This window comes from Elephas maximus, chromosome 18, assembly GCF_024166365.1.
Source record: "Elephas maximus indicus isolate mEleMax1 chromosome 18, mEleMax1 primary haplotype, whole genome shotgun sequence".
Lineage (NCBI taxonomy): Eukaryota > Metazoa > Chordata > Mammalia > Proboscidea > Elephantidae > Elephas > Elephas maximus.
This window is the reverse complement of record NC_064836.1, coordinates 21,187,026-21,208,149: the sequence shown is the minus strand read 5'-3', so window position 1 is coordinate 21,208,149 and position 21,124 is coordinate 21,187,026. Positions and strand designations below refer to the sequence as shown.

The following is a 21,124-nucleotide window of genomic DNA, read 5'->3' as shown; positions in this document are numbered from 1 at the left end:
TTTGAACTGCCAACCTTTCAGTTAGCAGCTGAGCTCTTAACCACTGAGCCACCAGGGCTCCCACTAGCCATTAAAGAAATGCATATCAAAACTACAATGAGATACCATCTCGCCCCAACATTACTGGAACTGATCAAAAAAACAGAAAATAACAAATGTTGGAGAGGTTGTGGGGAGATTGGGATCCTTATGCACTGCTTGTAGGAATGCAAAATGGTACAACCATTCTGGGAAACAATATGGTGCTTCCTTAGAAGGCCAGAAATAGAGATACCATATGATCTAGCCGTCCCACTCCCAGGAATATATCCTAGACAAATAAGAGCCTTCACACAAATAGACATATGCATATCCATGTTCACTGCAGCATTATTCACAGTAGCAAAAGGATGGAAACAACCTAAGTGTCCATCAACAGATAAATGGATAAACAAACTATGGTACATACACACAGTGAAGTACTACTCAAAGACAAAGAACAATGAAGAATCTGTGAAACATCTCACAACATGAATGAATCTGGAAGGCATTATGCTGAGTGAAATAAGTCAATCACAAAAGGACAAACACTGTATGAGGCCACTATTATAAAAACTCATGAAAAGGTTTACACACAGAAAGAAACAATCTTTGATGATTATGAGGGAGGGGAGGGCTGAGGAGGAAAAAACACTAACTAGACAATAGATAAGTGGTTCAACTTTGGGGAAAGGTAATATAGTATACAATACTGAGGAAGTCAGCACAACTTGTACAAGGCAAAGTCATAGAAGCTTCATAGACACATCCGAACTCCCTGAAGAGCTGAGTTACTTCACTGAGGGCTGAGGACCTAAGTCTCGGGGGACGTCAAGTGCAACTGGTGTAACACAGTTTATCAAGAAAATGTTCTACATCCTATTTTGGTGAGAAACATCTGGGGTCTTAAAAGCTTGTAATCTAAGATCCATCTACTGGTCCCACCCCATCTGAAGCAATGGAGAATGAAGAGAACCAAAGAAACGAGAGAAAGATTAGTCCAAAGGACTAATGCACCACAACGACCACAACCTCTACCAGACTGAGTCCAGCGCAACTAGATGGTACCCAGCTACCACCACCTATGCTATGACAGGGATCACAATAGAGTCCCAGACAGAGCTGATGAAAAATGTAGAACAAAGTTCAAACTCACAAAAAAGGACCACACTTACTGGTCTGAGAGTGACTACAAAAACCCTGAGAGTAAGGCCCCCGGACACACTTTTAACTCAGTACTGAAGTCACTCCTGGAGTTCGCCCTTCAGCCAAAGATCAGGCACGCCTATAAAACAAATAATAACACAAGTAGCTGAACCATTTATATCAGACTAAATGGGCGCACCAGCCCAAAAGCAAAGACAAAAAGGCAGGAAGGGACAGCAAAACTGGACAAATGCAAATGTGGAACCAGAAGCCGAGAAGGGGAGAATGTTACACATCGCGGGGTTGGTAACCAATGTCAAAAAACAATTTGTGTATTAATTGTTTAATGAGAAACCAATTTGCCCTGTAAACTTTCACCTAAAGCACAACAAGTAAATAAAAATAATATAAAATAAATTGCGCGAAGATATCTCATAGGCTGGAGGAGCTCTACAAAAGCAACACTATAAAGAATTCTATACTACTGGGAGCAATCTATCTCATCACATAATAAGATCTTCAAAACAAAGATGTAGTAAAAAGTCTTCAAGATCAATTTCCCACCAAACTGGCCATATTAAATAAAATATAATACAGAATTTTTCAAAGAAGACATGTTCATGAACAAAAATCTGAAATCAAAGAAAAAGTTCACCAGAAATGTAAGTAGATAAGCCATGGGATAATTTTAACTTTCACTATTCTAAGTCATTAAACATTTCTGCGTCTAAGGCATCTCGAAAATAAAGACAGAATTTTTTGTACTTACCCTCCTCATGGAAACCCTGGTGGCATAGTGGTTAAGTGCTACAGCTGCTAACCAAAGGGTCGGCAGTTTGAATCAGCCAGGCACTCCCTGGAAACTCTATGGAGCAGTTCTACTCTGTGCCATAGGGTCGCTATGAGTCGGAATCGACTCAGTGGCAGTGGGTTTGGTTTTTGGTTTGACTCTCCTCACAGAGAAATTATGTAAATTAATAGAACAATCTTTATAAAGGAGTTGAAATGAACTTAAGGCAAATGTAAAAATATTTTATTGCTCTTAAGTAACAATTTATTTTAAAAGTAACATTTAAATAAAAAAATAAGTTTTAGTGTTCCTAATTTTAAAATAACATCAAAATTAGTAGTATGGAGCTCCTGATGTAGCCATAAAGGAAAGAGAATGACAGGTACATGTATGTATATGGGCTACATACCCTAGGACATAAATGATACTGGAAATTATAGCACTTTACATTAACTCACCGAAAAAATAACATCATATGATTTTAATAATATAGCTATGCAACAATAAATAAACATAGCTTGGTAATCTCTATGGTGAACTAACAATGAAAAGCTACAAATAACAGAAAGACGTTCTAATAATTTTACACCATATTTGCTCTTTATATAAAATCATCTTTAATAGACCTCTCCTGTCTAATACAAAAATGGAAAGCATTAATTAGCATGAACAGAATTGCAGACGTTCGTCTGTCCTATCAATTTAAACAAAAAATCCACAATCTAGTATTTGACTCTGAAATCATTTTAAAATAAGTGATTATCAGAAAATGCCCTTAATTTTAACAGCCACATAGTAAAAATTAATTAAAATCATGAACCAAAGTAATGTGATAAATTGTTTTAATGTTTACTTTTCCTAGAAAATTTTCTTTTAGATGCCATCCTTTTTCTGGTAGTTGTAGAAAATGGAAGATTAATATGGCCACCTAGAGGAGAAAACACGATCAGCAAATACGTCATCACATTTTCTTATTTTTCTAGAATGTTGATATTGCAATTTCAGATTCATGATATATAAACTGCCCTGAAGGGCCAGTAGAAGAGGTTAATCATGTATGAAACAGGGCAGATTTACTAAAGTAACCACGATGACCTAATGGAAGCTACACAACATTAATTTTGCAGTGGGACTGACAAATACATTTTTTCTAACCTGCTGTGTGACAGGCTAAAAATTCCTTAATTGATCTAAAAAAAATCTTTTCTTGGTTCAGTAAAATGGGGATAATCTTACCTACTAAGTGTGCTGCAATGATAATTAAATGTGACAATGTATATAGAAACTGACAGTGTCAGGCACAAAGCAGGACTCCTATAAATGGTAGTTCTTACTGCCTGGTCACAAAGTTCTCCTGCACCGGTCTCTCTTATATTCTACCCAGACCCTTCCTAACCTCTTCCACTCCTGCCGATTTGTTTCCAATATTGACTGTTTCAAAGCTTCTCTACTGGAATTCACCAGGCCATTAAGAAATGGACTAAACGTACCTTATCAACACTAATAAGGTAATACCATGTCATGTAAAAATGTACATTTTAAAATATTTTTCCTTTTACCTTCTAATTCCCTTTAGTTATCTTAACAAAATTAGTCAAGTCTGACCTTCATAAACTTGTGTGGTGTAATACGTGGAGGAAAGGGTGAGAGCAGCTGAGAGAAGTGTACCCTCATCCACTCATCCCTTTACTTGTACCTCAGAGAAATGAGCCTAGTCCCACCAAGAGAACAGCACCTAGCAGTCCCCTTAGATGGTCAGTCATGAAGTGAGCAGTGTTTCAGCAGAGAAGCATCAGCTATGCAGAGGAACAACCACCTGGTGGAGACTCCAATGCGTATTTGAGGTAGATCACCTTCCTTCACAAATATATACCAGAGGGTTACCATTGATGGGTGGGAGAGAGAAAGTGAACACTTGGGTTACAAATCCCTTCAACTATCTCTTTTTCTTGATTATGAAAGTTGATAAAGAAAGGGTTAGGTGAGGAGGTGGTAAGAAAGTGTAGGCAACAAACATTCACTTTCTTACCACCTGCTCTCTCCTTAACAACGTTCACTCTGACTTCTTCCTTACTACTCTACTAAACTTTAACTGAAAGTCAGTCAGCAACTTCTGCTGGACAAATACAAAGAAACTTATTTGAATTCTCATCCACGCCAAACCCTGACACACACTGTCCTCCTCCTTCTTAAAACTCTCCTTCCATAGCTGATAAAATACAACATTCCTTGATTCTCTTCTTTATCTCTTTTACTGTTTCTTCTGTTTTTCAGTAGCACCCTTCATTCTCCTGCCAAAGAAAGAAAATGATCCTTTGATCTTTCCTCTGCATACAATCTCCCTCATCAATTGAATCCATTCTCATTGTTTCTACCCCCTAAGCATATATGATCTGTAAACCTCTCTCCCTAACCCTGTTTATTACAAGCTGAAAAGCATTTCCAATTGCTTAAATATTCTGCTATCTCACATATCTACAACCACTTATTAAATCTCTTACCACACCCATCCATCAGACTTCCAACAAAATAAACAGACTCCTCTCCGGACTTCCTATTTGTATTAATGACTTCATCATTTTTCTAGTACTATATGCTGGAAGCCAGCATCATCGTTGACACTTCCTTCCTTCTTTCTAATGTTCCAAATACATTCAGCTACTAAATCCAGTAAACTCTACCTCCATAATGTCTCTCTTGTCCTCCTATATTGCTATTGCCACTAGTGTAATTCAGATTTTTATCATTTCCTGCATAGACTACTTCAAAGGCATCCTTAATTGGTATCTTTTCCTGTAGTCTTCCTGCTGCTAAATTAATCTTTTTAAAGTAAATCCCTGATCACAGTTACCTGCTGAAAACTTTCATTGAGTTCTCACCAGCTAATAAATTAAATCTAAACTTCTCAGTCAGGGAAGCACTCCAGGCTTTATACCTTATCTCTCTTTCCAATTTTATCTCATATTTCCCCATATATATGTATTTTTGGAAACCCTGGTGGCATAGTGGTTAAGTGCTACAGCTGCTAACCAAAGGGTCGGCAGTTTGAATCTGCCAGGCACTCCTTGGAAACTCTATGGGGCAGTTCTACTCTGTCCTATAGGGTCGCTATGAGTTGGAATCGACTCGATGGCACTAGGTTTTGGGTTTTTATATGTATTTTTAAATCTCTTATTTCCCCATATGTTGCAGCCAAGTGGCCTTTTTTTCTTCTGTTCCTGAAATATTGCCTACATTTTACCAGTTTATATTTTGGGGTTTATGAAGTTCCCTCTATCTGAAATACCTCTACTTATTCTTTTCATCAACTTTCTATCTGTTCTTTAAAACTGATCTCAAAGATCACTTTCTCTCTGAAGCTCTCTCATACCTTCCCTGATGGATGGTATTTCAGCCCCTCCCTGAAACCTGCTAGCATTTCTGTGTACTTCTGCATCTTAGTCTGTGTGCATGTTGTGAACTTATTGTCACCTGAAACTGCTTTCCCCCAAGATCCTAAGCTCTGAAATCTCCCACTCTAATCAAATCCTCCTGTCTTTCTCACACTCCACTGAACCTATTTTGGGCTTATATATGGTCATTCAATAATCTTTGGTCTTTCAGTAATCAATAACCTATGATATACCTTTTAATAATCAATAACCTCCTACACTTCCGCCACATCCCTACCTCCGGAAGTCCATTGTTATCTTATATACTCATCTAGTCCCCTCCCCAACCTAAATTCCCATGATGGCATTTTAACAAGGATATTCATTCCCATGTTCATTCCAGTCACTTCAAACTCAGCATGGCCCACACTAAATCCCCTCCTCCCGCAAACTAACTTCTTTAATGCTCTCTTAGTTAACTAAAACTATTGATTCCTCTCTCACTGAACACATTCAATCACTCACAAAGATATACTGATTCCACCCCTAAACTTACATATTCTTCATCTCTAAATCCATTGCTACTGCCTCTAGAATCTCCTACCTCCAACTCATCTTCTTTTATAACAGCTAAATAATCTTCCTTAAAAACATTGATCTGATAGTGCCACACTCTCCTGCTTTAAAACTTTTCATGGCTCTACAGTTTCAGGAAGATAATATCCAAACTCCTGAGCATGGCATGCAGTCCCTGCCCCTTCTCCAAACACAGGTGCAACACCATCTATTCTGTGAAGCCTCCATTACACATCCCCTATATGCCTACCTCCCAAACAAAGTCTGAGTCATCTCCTCTCTGCACTTCCACAGTACCATGTCCATGGAACTGAGAGACCTCTTAGCACACTATGTTACACAGATACTCACTAGTTTTCTTACCCCAGACTGTGGGCTCTTCGAGAGAAACAAACTTGTTTTCTTCATATTTAGATCAATAGTATCTAACATAGTGTTTGGCACATAAAAAGTTCTCAACAAATGTCTGTGAAATAAATGAAATCTAATTTCAGAATATCTAAAATCAATCTACCTTAGGTGTTTTATCAAATAATTTAGGGTCAAAATGTCTAGAAAACATGTGATGGGCACTAAATAAATGGCTAAAAAGAGATGAGAAGATGATTCCAGGATATGCGCACCAGTTCCAGGGGTTAGGGCCAGAATGTAAGAGCCATCAAGGTCACCCTTCCCTCCTCACTGTTTGTACCCTTCCCACAGGCTATACAGCCATGCTAAAGAAACAGGACCACTGTGAAGAAGGAATCAAGGAGCAATCAAGTACAGAGGATAAAAAGGAAGGAGTGAGTAGGAAAAAAATTCTAAATTGCAGCTACAAAAAGGGAACTTTATAAGGTCACAGATTACAAACTCAGGGTTGGGTCATGATCGTTCATTTTCATCACTGTTGTCACTATCCGTATCAACAACTACCATTTACTGATCACCTACCTATTTAGCACAGTATGCTAAAAGCCGTACCATATATATCATCTGGCAAATGTATCAGGCAGGTATTACCCACGTGGCTTTACTGCTTTGCATTAGTTATCTTTGTAAGTACATGTCTTACTTTTCCTAATACTAGAAAGGCACTTTTGAAGGTAGAGTTCATGTTTAGTTTTTTTTTTATTTCCTCCCTAGCACCTCATAAGGAGCCTCATACATAGTAACTGCACAGTATTTGATTAATTTATTGTCACACCTATGTACTAGTAGAAGTAAAAAGCAATCACACCAATCTTTGGTTAGCATACAGCCAAATACAAAAACAGATGATTTAGCCCCTTTGAGAACTCTGTGCTGAGGTAAGACCTTAAGTCATTACTAGTAACAGACCTTAAAACACAAACCACAGCCACGAAAACAATGTGTGTTTGTGTGTAATAATAATAAAGATATCTAGGATATATTGCTCTTTCTTCACATCTGGGTACAAACATAGTAACTACTATGAGTAGTCATACATTGTATCAAGCAAGTAAACATTTTACTGAAGTGTGGAAAAATATGCTTCAATGAATGGCAGTATCTTTTTTTTTATTTCTCTTACAGAAAGATGTAAAACATGTTAACAGTGGACTTGCATCTTCTACACAGGTTGAGTTCTGAAGTCAATATCAGTACATAAGGCAAATATCAATTAAAGGCAAAATAATATTTGAAAATTCCTTAAATTGCTTTTAAAGCACAGTACAATACAATATTAGATGTCAATAAACCCATCTCAGCCAGTTTTCCCCCTCCTGCATGGGAGAGATTATGTTTCTTCTGCTGTGTGTCACATACTGTGTATTTGGCTCATGTTTCAAGGCCATGCTGAATGAAAGAGCATATATTTACAGATTGGAAGCATATTCAACATTGTGAGACTCTTAGACTACATCAGTTCCTATAACAGGTCTATAGGAATGGATTCTATTTAGGACAACAGCAGATTCTTGTTTCCCACCTATCTCATGCTTGCTAGGGCATATGGTCATTGCGGAACGAAAGCTAGAATTACCACGGTATTTAAATTATTTGGTGTTTTATTTTGTTTATTTTGTTCTTGGCTTGAGCCCAGAGATTTTAATTTGACTAAGTTCTATTCCCAGAAATGTGACTCTACTATATGTACTATCTCTTGTTTACTGTGCAACCACAGATGCCTCAAGTTTTAGGCACCAACAATCTATATTCTAATACTACAGTTTCTGCTTAAATAAAACAATTAATTTATCTTACCTTCATCTATTGATGCTTCACTACTGTATCCATCATACTCTGCAGAGAGCGGACTGTATTTCTGTCTTGTTTCCCAAGCATAGCTCTTCTGTCTAGAATCTGCCAGTGGTAGTCTGGAATTGTGTGTTCTGGACAAGGCCTCATGATATCTACCCAGGGCTTCATCTTCACTTTCAGAGGAGGAACCATGTTCATCTTGATCCATGTATGAATTATCTATTGGAAATGAAAGGGAGAGCAAATGATAATTTCAATGCAGTAAAATATCACAGATTTGCTCAAGTTTTTACGTATATATAATAGCAACTAAGAACAACATATATCTACATATTTATATAGATATATACACAAACTATATATACATACATGTATTATCCGTACTTGTAACTTTAAAAAAACATAATCTTTTCATGTAAAGATTTCTGCATTGTTAAGTTTTAACAGAAAAAGTTATATACATACACGTATTATCCGTACTTGTAACTTTAAAAAAACATAATCTTTTCATGTAAAGATTTCTGCATTGTTAAGTTTTAACAGAAAAAGATTAATTTTGCACATTCTAATTACATCAATAATGTTAGTCACATGGATTTTTTAACGATGAAATTACAGTGCTCATCATCTTATAATGTTTTTTAAAAAAATTAAAATATATCTTTTGGGCCATACCACATATATATATATGCATTTTACATTAGCACTCAATGTCTGTTTGTATCTCTCATACATAAACATTAAAGGGAAAACATATAAGTTGGTCAAAGAAAGCGATCAGGTTTTTATTTTTTAAAAAAGGTAGCGCATGAAGGAAGTTTTAAGTATTTGCAAGTTAACAAATAAACCTGATTCAAGTAATCAAAATCTGTTATCCAGAGACATTTTTGGTTATCATTCTGGCCAAATTTTTCAAAACCAACGATACGCAGTACTAGAAGGGGAACACAGAAATGCGCAAGATGTATATACTACTGGTGTAATTATAACTCATACAACTTTTCTAGACAGCAATTTGGCAACGTATATCAAATTTTTAAATCTACATAATATTTGATCTATTTCCAAGAATTTGTCAATTTCGTTTCTAAGAATTCAGCCTAAGAAGATAATCACTGTGAACAGACATATGGTTGAGACAATTCACTGCAGAATTCTTTTTAATAACAAAGGAAAATATTTTAAAAAAATTATAATAACCTAAATGTCCATCAGTGGGCTCTGGTTAAGCCAATGGTGATGTATGTATACAGTGGTATACTAAAAAAAGAAAAATTTTCTTTATTTTTTTTTTTCTCATGAGGAGGTGAACTTACACAGGTTCTGACAGGGAAAGGATAGTTACACCACCATGTTAAGAGAAAAGAGGTTACAAAATAATAGATGTATGCACAGCCCTATTTAAAACACACACACGCTACATGTTTACAAGAATATACAAGAAATGTCTGGAAGGAAAGACAACAAACAATACTAAAACCTGTGAAAGACAGGGTTACTAGGAAAAATTTTACTTAAAGTTTTACCTAAATTTCACATAAAATTTTCAGAATCTATACATTTTATAGTATTTTAAAAAGCACTACTTATCTTTTTTTTTTTTAAAGCTAACACAGTTTGAAACTGTACTATGCTGAGATTCATTTAAACCATGAAGCAACCTTATTAGAATTATTAAATCACTCTAGAAGGGTGAAGAGGCCACAATAGTTAGAAATGACTAGCTGAATCTAATTATTTTTCTCTTTAAACTCAGTTAAGATCATCTGTACTAAAGGAATCAAAGTTTGAAGTTTGGATGGGGAGGCATAGAATAAGTGATTTTAAAATATGGGGAAAAAATTTTTTTTAATATAACAATAAAAAACACAAAGAGGCATGAAACAGCTTTTGGAGATAATGGATATGTTCATTATCTTTGATTGTGATGAAGGTTTCATGGTGTATACATGTGCCAAAACATCATATTCTACACTTTAAATATGTGAAGTTTACTGTATGCCAATTATACCTCAAGAAAGTGGGAAAAAAATGGGACAAAATTGGAATGTTTAGAGTTAGAAGTAAGGGAGTTTAGAAAAATCACTAGATAGTACACAAGTGTTAACTTTGGTGAAGGGAAAGAAAACACACAATATAGGGGAAGGCAGCATAACCTGACCAAGGCAAAGTCATAAAAGCTTTCTAGACACATCCAAACACCTTGAGGGACCAAGTTACTGGGGCTAAGGGCTAGGGCTATGGTGTCTGGGGACATCTAGGTCAAGTGACATAACATGGTTCATAAAGAAAATGTTCTACACCCTACTTTGGTGAGCAGGGTCTGGGGTCTTAAAAGTTTATGAGCAGCCATCTAAGATGCATCTATTGGTGCCATCACGTTTGGAGCAAAGGAGAATGAAGAAAACCAAAGACACAAGGAAAATATTAGTCCAAAGGACTAATGGACCACATGAACCACAGCGTCCACCCAGCTTGAGCCCAGAAGAACTAGATGGTGCCCGGCTACCACCACCGATTGCTCTGTCAGGGATCACAATAGAGGGTCCAAGACAGAAAGAGAGAGAGAGAAATGTAGAACAAAATTCAAATTCACAAAACAGACCAGACTTAATGGCCTGACAGAGACTGGAGGAACCCCGAGACTATGGCCCCCAGAGACCCTGCTAACTCAGAACTGAAGCCACTCCAGAAGCCCACTTTTCAGTCAAACATTAGACTATAAAACAGTTAACACACACGAGGAATGCTGTTGTTAGTTCAATCGAGTATATGAGACCAAATGGGCAACCAATGCCCAAAAGCAAAGATGAGAAGGCAGGCAGGGACAGGAAAACTGGACAAATGGACATGGGGAATCTGGGATGTAATGGGGAAGAGTGCTGACACATTGCGAGGATTGCAACCAAAATCACAAAACAATTTGTGTATAAATTTTTAAATGAGAAGCTAACTTGCACGATAAATTTTCATCTAAAGTACATACTGTATTGAGCAATGCAGATAGAATGCTTCCATTATTGCAGAAAGTCAGGTTGGATAGTACTGAAAGATGGCAGAGCCAGATTAGAATTCATGCCTTCTGCCTCCCAGTTCAGAGCTTTTACACCCTGTGGAATACCACTGTGGTGGCTTAAGGCAGTAGGAAGGCTTTCAGACTCTTGCAGAAGGTAACTAGAAATTCTATAGTCAAACTTCGCCTATTACAAAATATTACCTAAAGTAGCAATAGATAAGGAAACTCTTCCCTCTTCTTTCTATACCTTATAACCCCTACGTCAGAACCTAGAACACAGGTTGTATTAATATTATGTCATTGTTGTTAGCTGCCGTCCAGTTGGTCTCCAGCTCATGGCAACTCCATGCACAACAGGATTGGACTGTTGTGATCAATAGGATTTTCATAGGCTGATTTTTCAAAAGTAGATAGGCAGGCCTTTCTTCCTAGTCTACGTTAGTCTGGAAACTCTGCTGAAACCTGTTCACTACTATAGCAACACACAACCCTCCGCTGACACACAGCTGGTAGCTGCAATGGCTGGGAATCAGCCCTGAGTCTCCCGTGCAGAGGGGAAGAACTCTACCACTGAACCACCACTAATCCCTGTTAATACTGCAGTTCAGCTAAATGAGGGTTAATCTATGGGTCAAACAACTTTCAAAACAATGTTTGCCACATATCACGTTCAAGTTTAGTACTGGTGATATTCTGGAATACTGGAGAGATATTTGGCTTCTTGAGGTATCAGCACGCTTCTTAATGAAAACAAATCAAAACAAACTTTCAAACCCTATACTGCTACTTGTCCATGGATAAACCATTCCACTATGTCATGTTTTGAAGAGAAAAATATGTAAGCTATTCTCTAAAACTTGCTCTTGAACATAGAGTAGCTAAAGTGAAGAAAAGAAATGATGAAGTAAATGAATTGAACAGAAGATTCCGAAGGGCAGCTTGAGAAGACAAAGTGAAGTATTACAATGAAATGTGCAAAGACCTGGAGTTAGAAAACCAAAAAAGAAGAACACATTCAGCATTTAAGCTGAAAGAACTAAAGAAAAAATTCAAGCCTTGAGTTGCAATACTGAAGGATTCTATGGGCAAAATATTGAATGATGCAGGAAGCAACAAAAGAAGATGAAAGGAATACACAGAGTCATTGTACCAAAAAGAATTGGTCAACGTTCAACCATTTCAAGAGGAAGCATATGATCAGGAACCAATGGTACTGAAGGAAGAGGTCCAAGCTGCACGGAAGGCATTAGGGAAAAAAACATGGCTCCAGGAATTGGTGGAATATCAATTGACATGTTTCAACAAATGGATACAGCGCTGGAAATGCTCACTCATCTATGCAAAGAAATTTGGGAAACAACTACTTGGCCAACCGACTGGAAGCGATCCATATTTATGCCTATTCCAAAGAAAGGTGATCCACCAGAATGCAGAAATTATCAAACAACAGCATTAATATCACATGGAAGTACAATTTTGTTGAAGATAACTAAAAAATGTTGCAGCAGTACATCAACAAGGAACTGCCAGAAATTCAAGCTGTATTCAGAAGAGAACATGGAACCAGGAATATCATTGCTGATATCAGATGGATCTTGGTTGAAAGCAGAGAATACCAGAAGGATGTTTACCTGTGTTTATTGACTATGCAAAGGCATTCGACTGTGTGGATCATAACAAATTAATGGGTAACACTGCGAAAAATGGGAATTACAGGACACTTAATTGCGCTCCTGTGGAAACTGTACTTAGACCAAGAGGCAGTTGTCTGAATAGAACAAGGGAATACTGCCTGTTTTAAAGTTAAAAGGTATGTGTCAGGGCTGTATTCTTTCACCATACTTATTCAATCTGTATGCTGAGCAAATAATCCGAGAAACTGAACTATATGAAGAAGAGCGCGGCAACAGGATTAACAATCTGCGTTACATAGACGAAACCACTTTGCTGGCTGTAAGTGAAGAGGACTTGAAGCACTTACTGATGAAGATCAAAGACCAGAGCCTTCGGTATGGATTACATCTCAACATAAAGAAAAAGGAAATCCTCAGAACTGGACCTATAAGCAACATCATTTTAAACAGAGAAGAGATTGAAGCTGTCAAGGATTTCATTTTACTTGGATCCACAATCAATGCCCACGGAAGCAGCAGTCAAGAAATCAAGTGATGCATTGCATTCGGCATATCTGCCGCAAAAGACCTCTTTAAAGTGTTAAAAAGCAAAGATGTCACTTTAAAGACTAACGTGCACCTGACCTAAGCCATGGTGTTTTCAGTCACCTCATATGCATAAGAATGCTGGATGATGAATAAGGAAGGCCAAAGAAGAATTGACGTATGTGAATTATGATGTTGGTGAAGAATACTGAATATACCATGGACTGTCAGAAGAACAAACAAATTTGCCTTGGAAGACGTACAGCCAGAACGCTCCTTAGAGGTGGCGAGGGCAAGACTTCGTTTCAAGTACTGTGGACATGTTATCAGAAGAGACCAGTCCCTGGAAAACAACATCATGCTTGGTAAAGCGGAGGGTCAGTGAAAAAGAGGAAGACCCTAAATGAGATGGACTGACACAGTGGCTACAACAATAAGCTCAAACACAGCAGCAATGATTGTAAGGATGGTACAGAACCAGGCGGTATTTCATTCTACTGTACATAGGGTCACTGTGGGTCAGAACCAACTCTACAGCACCTAACAACTATTCTACTTTATTTTATTTATTTATTTTTGCTACTTCAAGAAATAAAGCTATCAAAACAAAACAATACAACAACAACAAAAAAAACCCACTGCCGTGGAACCACTGAATCTAACATTTGAAAAACTGCTAGAAGAATAGATTCCAAAACGGAGTATATTCTGAAAAATTTGGCATTCCTCTTTAGGTAGCTCATTCATCCTGCATCAGCCTCTACTATATCACTTAGAAATCACTTATATACTCGATAGACAGCAGATCCCTATTACATATGTAATCACGTGGCAGAACTGAAAAAGTCTTACTCATTTCTACTACCCCTCAGTTTCTGTTATTTTTAATGAGAATATGAATTTATAGAAAAATTGCAGATATGTATTTTGTAAATAAATGCCAGGGTACTTTTGGCCTTGTGATCAGATCAGCAATAAATGGAAATGATTGAGAGATTCACCAGAAGCAATTACTAGTAGTAGGAAGCAATTCTGCCACCAAAAGAAATTATCTGTCAGCTAATTGTTTTGAAAATTATCACAAATATTGTGGTTGAAAACTCTTAAGTATTTAGTTTAAATCTTAATTATAGAAAGAGAACTCATAAATTGTTAACAGACTGTTTGTATATACTCATTGTAAACATAAAGGAGTCATATGAAATTCATAACGTATGGATAAATGAATAAAAAGACAAACCCTAAAGCATGTTAATCAATAAAATCTATTGCTCTCAAGGAAAAATATATAAAACATTTGATATTTGATTCTTACTAGGCATGAAGAGTTACACTGTACAGAGAACTCAGGGGTTAGTCATAAAAATTGAAAAATGCTACCACAGCACATCGAACATACACAAGCTGAAGTCTGCACACAGCTTCAGGAAACCACAGAGTTTCTGGTTGTAAAATAAGTGGAATGTAGAAAAATTAGGGCCACTGAAAAATTTGCCAAAAACACAGGGTCAATACTTTACTTATGGTTGTATGAATAGCATGAATGCTCTTGAAACGAGTGTGAGAAAAAACTACATGCTCTCAGTAAGAAAATTCAAAAAAGTAAATTAGATATACAGACGTGTAGGAAAGTTGAGAAATTTGGAAAATGCCTTGCTAATTAAAAAAAAAATCAACAGAAAATTTAATCACTCAAACCAACATTAGGAGACCTCACCTTTTTCTGGTATTATCTTAGAATATTTTTCATCTTTACTTTGTGCTGTCCCTTTCTTGGCCCAAATGGCTTCATTTTTCTTTGTTTTTGTGGGTCCTTTCACTTTGTAGTATTTTGCTGGATTTATTTGCTCTTTGATTTTTCCGTGTAATCTATCTTTAGAGTTAGTTATTTTACATCTGTCAGTACTTTCAAGTGCTTGACAAGGAGATCCGGCCCATGTACTCTGCTTGAGAGCTGATGTCCCATTACCTACGTGGCCTTTCAAAGAAGAATCATCAGCATTACTAGTTTCTTGATATTTTGATAGAGTCTGTTGCCTACAATTAACACGTTCAAGTACTCCTTCTTCATGCATAGCTTCATGCTTTTGTGAAAATGAAGTAAAACAATTTATTTGCTTTGCTCTGTGCTCTGAACTGGATTGTGTTTTCTGACAATTGGCATCTTTGGTGACTTCTGGTAACATAGCATTTTTTTGTTTAGAATTATCTATGACTTCTTCTGCTGCAGAGTTTTCCTCTTCTGGGCGAAAACCATTTATCATACTTGTCACCTGCTCAGCGACAGAGTCAGTTAAAGCACAGCTGACATCCCCAACAGCAGTGGTCAAGTCTTCTACAACACTACTAATTGTGCCCACCAGAGAGGACACTGAAGGCAGGTGCTGCTGAAAATTTTTGAAAAATGCCATTTTCTAATTCTTTCTTCCTTAATTCTTAATTAAAATATCAACCATTTGGGAACTTGAATTTAGTACTTATTTAAATGTTGCTACTCATCAGCTCAATACTAGTATTTCACACAGTAGCTTTTAATCTTTCTGTAAATTCATTATAAACTGGAAGAAATATGTTGTAGTAAAGCCTCTTCGTTCAGGAAAAACAAATCAAACCACTTGGTTTAAAGGTAATGACATTTTCCCACTCCACAGCTATCATAATAGCAGCAAAACAATATTTTCCCCTCAAATACTATTGAGTTTTTATTCTATACCTGCAACGAAGAAGTATAAAAAGGATTTTTATTACGTGCTTTTACTTTCCATGTTAATAGTCTATGCTGGGGAACTACTCTATCTTATTAACATACTACTAGTATTGTTTCAAATTATAGAAAAATATTAAGAAGAAAAGAGTATTCATTTTAGAGAAACTAAAGGGGGAAAAATCGATCTTACAATGAATTCTAGGAAGTAAATATTATTCCTCTTATTTAATTAATGAAAGTAAAACCAAAGTTTAGAAAGTTTTAGAAGGCCCCAAGATACTTTGAAGGGACCTTCCAGGTTAAACTATTTTTATAATATTAAGCTGATATTCAACTTTTTCACTCTCATCTGCTCCCAAGTGAACATGGGTTTTCCAGAGGCTACATGGCAGGCTGAGTATAGAAGCAGATATGATAATCCAGCTATTGTCTATAACATAAGACATTAAAAAGGTTTGCAAAAAATGTAAGACACTACTCTTCTTACCAAAGTTTTCTGGTTTTGGAAATATACAGCTTTATAGTTTTAAAATACATTATTTACATTATTATGTAATAGGTTTATTGTTTTTTAAATAAGTTGATATAAATATTTTAAAATTTTCTCAGTTCTAACTTTTAACTGTAAATATCAACAGATATGTGACCCACATAAACAAATGCCCTTTGAGATCCTCAATAATTTTTAAGACTGTAAAGGGGTCATTAGACCCCCAAAAATGAGAGCTGCTGAGGCAGAGAATTACTGGAGGCTGCTAAAAGAGGTATCTTTAACCAGTCATTCTACACAATGATCAGAAAGTAGAACTGGAATGGAGTATGAGAAACACTGAACTTAACCAAATCAAAACCACATAGAGTTTCCTAGCCCAAAAGTAAAAGAATGTAATTAAATTAACAGATTTTTATAAATAATGGGGCTATTAACTTTTAAGTTATGTAAGAGAAAAGCATCTTTCTAACATATGTACATAAAGAAAAGGTTTCTCAAAATCCTAAATTAACACCTTGCTTTTATAATTCTCAACTTGTTCCTGCTATCATTTATACAGAAACAACAAATTAATAACTCTTATAAGAAAAGCAAAACTTATTCACAAGAGAAAGAACAGTATCAAAACCCTCATAAATGACTGTATCTAGTAACATTAAAATTATATAATACGTATGATGCCAAGGGAAGAAGTAGAACACTGCTTTTTATAATCAGACTCTACATACTAAATTACTTAGAAAAACCACATTCTCTAAACAATAAAATTATCTATCAACTGGGAATTCAAAAGCAGGTAAACAAAAAGCATGGACATTTGAAAACAGCTGTCTAGCTCTTTCAAGGGCACTGGTGCCTATATTTTCCTGCTATATTTTCTACCCCTGGAAAATGGCATTCGAGCCATGATGCTGGTCTGCACCACATTTGAGTGCTGAGAACCATTCCTATAAGGGGATGCTCCTAAGAGGAGTGATTGTGGAAACTTTTGTATCTTTTGGCTTCTGTACAGGAAGATAAGTCCTGCAAGTATGTTTATTGTTTCCTTTGTGTTAGTGGGAAGGTACAGTTAACCAGCATTCAGAAATATTCAAGTAAATAAGTTATTTTTGGGGTGCAAATAGTTTGTGATGTGCTTCCTGGGGCATGGGGCTGGTATGTAATGTGCTTCACAGAGCATGGGTCCGATATGTGCACCTGCACTAGTCAACTCCCTGGTGGCGGCTTTTATAAAGCGCTCGCCTCCCTGATGGAGAGCATCTCCTAGTCAAGACACCCAGTGGGTGGTGCAGGGAATGCAGCACTCAGAAGAACCACACTCCAACAACAATTATGTGCAACAAATGCAAAATGCCTTTACATGTCACCCCATGTTTCCTAAAGTTTCACTCAAAATCAAACTGATTACAATTATCTGCAGTAAGTGCAATGTTTACTTAGTGATTCATGTGTATTTTGGGAACACCGAGAAAGACATTTTATGGCTTAGTGTAATGCACTTCCAGGGCCATGGGACCGACAGGTACCCTGTTTGTGATGTACTTCATGGAACATAGAACCGATATGGCCAGCTTGCAACTGGCACCTCAATTTTTCAGATAACAAAAAACTACCCCAAATAATGATTCAGCATCCATCCCAATATTGAAAAAACATGGCATCACAAAAAAAAAAATTCCAAAAATAATAATAATTCATACTTTAAAGGGCTAGAGAGCTATCTGGACAATGGATTTAAGCTGTGTATGCATCAAGGCACATTCTTCTTCCTAAAGCATATCTGTTCATATTATAGACTCGAAAGCACACACTACATATAAAAAATTAAAAAGTCATTTTTTTTTAACAGTAGACAGTTCACCTGGATCCAGTACACTGGCAATTTGTGGGCAACAGGAGTACAACTGGCATAATTTACTTAATAGTAGATCTTCTAATCTCACAGAACAGTGGCTCAAATGATAGCTTACTATATGTTGAAACCAACCTTTTTATTATATATATATATATTTAAAACCACAGAAAGTAATAGAAAAGCAGAGATTAAAAAACAAACAGAGAAGCAGTAATATGATACTTACAAATTTTTTCCTGTGAATTCTTCCTTGTACTGTATTCTGAACCAAGATCTGGAAACCCTCCAACATTTTCAAAACAGAACTTCTTATTAATATAGAGAAAAAGGAGCAGCATCAAGATAATAAACACCCCAACAGCTGACAAAAATCCAACTGCCTCTGGAGATACTAGAGAAAAAAAAGTCACAGCTGTAAGCATTTCTTTCTTTTAAACTACAAATAAAAGGAAACCCCATACATGTGTTAAGTTACTGCCATATATGAATTATAGTCTTTGTCATAGTTTAAAATAGTTTCATTTATAACAAAAACAAACTGTATTTAATGACACTTGATTAATTCAATCAACAGCATTCATTCAAGTCTTCTAAAAGTTTCCCTATAAATTATGTTGGAAACAAATAATCTCAAAGACAGAAGTCTGTAAAATAAGTATTTATCATATGTATCATCCAGTGAAGAGTACTACAAAAATTTTGACTTAAGAATTAAAAAATAATAATTCCCAGGCACTGGTGTATTACTCAATCAAACTTCTGGTAAAATATATTATTATTATCATCTCTAAAAGCTTCAATACCCCTTTCTTTTTAAATAAATTCTGGACGCCCTAACCTCGCATTCAAAGCTCTAGCCTCTTTTCAGTGTTACACTCCAGTTACACAGTTCCACTCATTGGCTTGAACTGGCTGTGTGCATTTCCACACTCCTTGTTTTTGTTCATCCTCTTCTCCTTCCTGGAACAAACAAGTCTTCTCTCCCATATCACAGATTCACTCAGGCACCAAATATTTCTGCAGCATCAGCCTTACACCAGGCACTGATAGAAATGTAATAAAAGCTATGACTAGGGAAGAACAGAACTATGAGAACCACAGGAACACAACAAATGCTGAGAGATCAAGACAGCTTTTCTGAAAATTATAACATCTGTGATTATATATCAAGACTTAGTAAGAAGTAGCCAAGTTAAGACTATTCTAGGCAGAAGAAACAGCATGTGCAAAGGCCCAGAGACAGGACATCACTGTACATACCAGAAACCGAACAAAACTTTGCTACGATGACCTACCAGATATACAAATCTTGAGAGAACAGATGAAATCACCCAAAGAGATTGTGTATAGCGAGGAGAGACAAAATCGTCTCCATCTATTCCAATCATCTATCATTCCTTCCTTCCAAGTTTTTGCACTACTGTCATGACACTAGTCATTTAGAGTTAAATAGGAACTAATTCTGTGTATCCCCAGTGCCTTACAAATAATATTCAAATATTAGCTGACAGTGACTCCTAAGCCTCAAACACTCCGGCATCTACAACTTACCCTTTCTTCCTCCATCGCTCACTCAACAACTAAAATGCCATATCCTGCAAGACTTCTTCTCTAATCAGAAGAGCTGTACTAGTAAGTATCTAATTCATTTGCTAAAAATGAAGTCACCAACTGCTTAATGATGAGTGCTTTATCTATTAATCTTTCATTATTTGTGAAAGCTACACATCTCAGGTATAGAATTAGGTATGACATTATAGTCTACTCAAAGCAGGGTCAATAGTGTCATGGTAGAGGACAGGGAGGGGCAATGAGAGTGAGGGGAGGGGGTGGTGAGAACAGCAGCAGTGCTATATGGATATCAGATTCAGGGACAGGTGCTAGAACCAAGAAGTTATACCTAGGCATCAGTCCTACCTATCTCAGTCTCTGTCTGGAGTACAGCTAGGGAAGAGAACAATATTTTAATAAAAGAAGCCAAGGTAAATAACGTAAAAACAATGGTGTGCTTCAAGCCTCAAGGATGAGGTAAGAAGGAAAACAGAAGACTATCATCAGCATTACTTGTGGCCAGGAAAGTCTGAAGTTGGACAGAATCAGTTGTGAAGACGTAGAAGAGAGCAGTACTTTAACAAAACATTGTAAACAGCACCTATATATAGAAGATGCCCTTTTATCCCTGAAACAAAACACACTCAGAAGTTTGATGCTAAGTGGCAGCCTGAATATCTCCCATCTTGAAGACTAGATGAGAGAGAAAACCTAGCTCACCTCATTTAAGAAAGAAAGAAGAAACCTAGTTATTGCTAATAACAACAGTAGCATGCACATATAGCATAAATTAAGTATCATTCACCATTTTAAGCACTTTACATATATCAGCAACCTTAATTTTCACCATGGCCCCATTATAAACTGAGATTGAGATACTGAATAAACAGATTATTAAACTACATGCCAGCTAGCAAGCAGAAAGTCAGGATTCAAACTCTGTCTGGCTCCAGAGTCCGCGTTTTTAACCATGCTCATAACTGCTGCTCCTGTTTCCCCTCTCCTCTTCTTGTTTCTTCCTACTGGCTAACTCAATCCTATTTCTGTGCTCCTCTTTCATCTTCCTCCTTTCATCTGTAAATCTAATTTAATGGGAAACATCAACTATAAACAAATAGATATAATGCAATATAATAAGTACTATAATAGAGGTATGAATGTAAAGTATTACTGGAGCACAAAGAAGAACACTACCTGGAGAAGTTACAAAAAGGCTTCAGAAAGGAGATGACACTTG

General features: G+C 36.5%; 1 protein-coding gene across 5 annotated transcripts in view; it reads right to left on the bottom strand.

Annotated features, from left to right (window-relative positions):
- Positions 1-21,124, bottom strand: part of SYT14 (synaptotagmin 14) — a 432,582-nt gene that overhangs the window by 287,650 nt on the left and 123,808 nt on the right. For 2 of the 5 annotated variants that reach the window (XM_049857725.1, XM_049857728.1), the window contains exons 1-3: positions 18,563-18,633; positions 14,999-15,994; positions 8,110-8,325 (exon numbers count right to left, since the gene is read on the bottom strand). In XM_049857725.1, coding sequence (XP_049713682.1) covers positions 8,110-8,325; positions 14,999-15,692 — 910 coding nt within the window. In that variant the 5' untranslated portion in view covers positions 15,693-15,994; positions 18,563-18,633. Of the gene's footprint in view, positions 1-8,109; positions 8,326-14,998; positions 15,995-18,562; positions 18,728-21,124 lie in introns of those variants that run through there. The other 3 variants (XM_049857726.1, XM_049857727.1, XM_049857729.1) reach the window with 3 other exon arrangements.